At 40.8% G+C, this 1,519-nt stretch overlaps 1 protein-coding gene across 1 annotated transcript; it reads left to right on the top strand.

Annotated features, from left to right (window-relative positions):
• Positions 1-471: 471 nt before the first annotated feature.
• Positions 472-969, top strand: LOC126844825 (receptor expression-enhancing protein 5-like). The gene has a single exon (XM_050583249.1). The coding sequence runs from the start codon at positions 472-474 to the stop codon at positions 967-969; it is 498 nt and encodes a 165-aa protein (XP_050439206.1).
• Positions 970-1,519: the final 550 nt, after the last annotated feature.

Raw genomic sequence — 1,519 nt, forward strand, 5'->3', positions numbered from 1 at the left:
AGGTTATGTACTAAGGAAAGAGCAGACTTGGACACAATATCGGTATCACTATTTTGATCAGCTGACTTTTTTTTTTGGGGAGGAGGCCTGGAACTTGCCCCTATTTGAGCTTTTCATTATACTCAATGTTTTAGGTAATAATTACTATAGTATGATGCCATGTAACGGATACCCCGTACATTTTTATTGGGGTAAATTTACCAAATATTATCTTAAATCGTGCCCGCCGCTCTAATAATTGTTATTGTATTCGATTGTTGTTTTTTTGATTACAAATACACTTTTAAATCGTTTTTTTTTTTGCCATAGCTAGATTGTTGACATGGTTACGCTCAGACGGGTTAACGCGATCACACAACATTCACACATCGGTTCTAAATACTCATAAAATATTACACAGTTGTTTCGCCATTAAAACTACAATATATTATACAGTTTATCGCGCAGCCGAAACAACTGTCGTGTTGTAAAATGGACAAGACCAAAATAGACGTGGTCAAAGGCGCCATCAGCAACGCGCTGTACGACTCGTCGAAACCGTGGGACCGGCTGTTCGGATGGGCCGAGTCCCGCACCGGCATACCGCGGTTCAAGCTGCTGATCGTCTCCATCGCCTTGGTCTCGCTGTACATGCTGGTCGGCCACGGGCAGACGACCCTGAGCAACGTGCTGGGGTTCGCCTATCCCGGTTACCAGACTTTCAAGCTGATCGAATCGCCGTCGAATAGCGGCCGCGAGTCGCCGAGCGCCTACACAAAGTGGCTGAGCTACTGGCTGCTGTACGCGTCGGTTTTGATATTCGAATCGCCCCTCAGCGGCTTGCTCCAGATGATACCGCTGTACTTCTTGCTCAAGACGTTGTTCTTCGCCTGGTGCTACTTGCCCATCCGCAACAACGGCACCGCCATCGTGTACGAGTCGCTGATCCGACGGTTGGGCAGACCGACGTTACGCAACTACGACGACTGATGACTACCACCGGGGCGAAACTTCTTTTCTTTATATTGTTATTTTTTTTTTTGTTGTTAACATCAAAAAAACCGTTTCGAAATACTACTGCATTTAAAATACTACCGAAAATTCGTACATAAATAAAATTCCACGATTTATATTATATCGCCTATAATTCGCCTTTCGCTACGACAAAATAACCAAATTCAATTTCAGATAGTTTTATTTTTTTTCCTGAGTAATTAATTGCCATATTAACTTTTGATGTTAACCGCTATAATTATTATGTTGCCCGTTGAGTCGCGGCATTTTACAATTTTTGTATTTTTTTTTTGTCGTACAGCATGATATTTTTGTGTTTTGGCAATTAAATCAAAAGTTGGAGATTATTGTTTATGCGTAGTGTAAAATATTTCCACGTTCAAACATAATGAATTTATCGAAATCCGACCGCTTTACTAGATGTTATCCCTATGTTATACCCGCTGAGTAATTGTCTACTGTCATTTAGCTAAAAATGTTAAATGTTATACGTTATAAAAATCACACTCATACGATGATAAAAATT

The sequence above is a fragment of the Adelges cooleyi genome, unplaced genomic scaffold (genome assembly GCF_023614345.1).
Source record: "Adelges cooleyi isolate 19-005CV unplaced genomic scaffold, UGA_ACOO_1.1 ACOO_flye_CR_arks_rails_tigmint_CR_PRNA_651, whole genome shotgun sequence".
Classification (NCBI taxonomy): Eukaryota; Metazoa; Arthropoda; class Insecta; order Hemiptera; family Adelgidae; genus Adelges; species Adelges cooleyi.

What these genes read in the sequence shown, in the direction of transcription:
- LOC126844825 (XM_050583249.1), top strand. Translation starts at nt 472, where the DNA reads ATGGACAAGACCAAAATAGACGTGGTCAAAGGCGCCATCAGCAACGCG.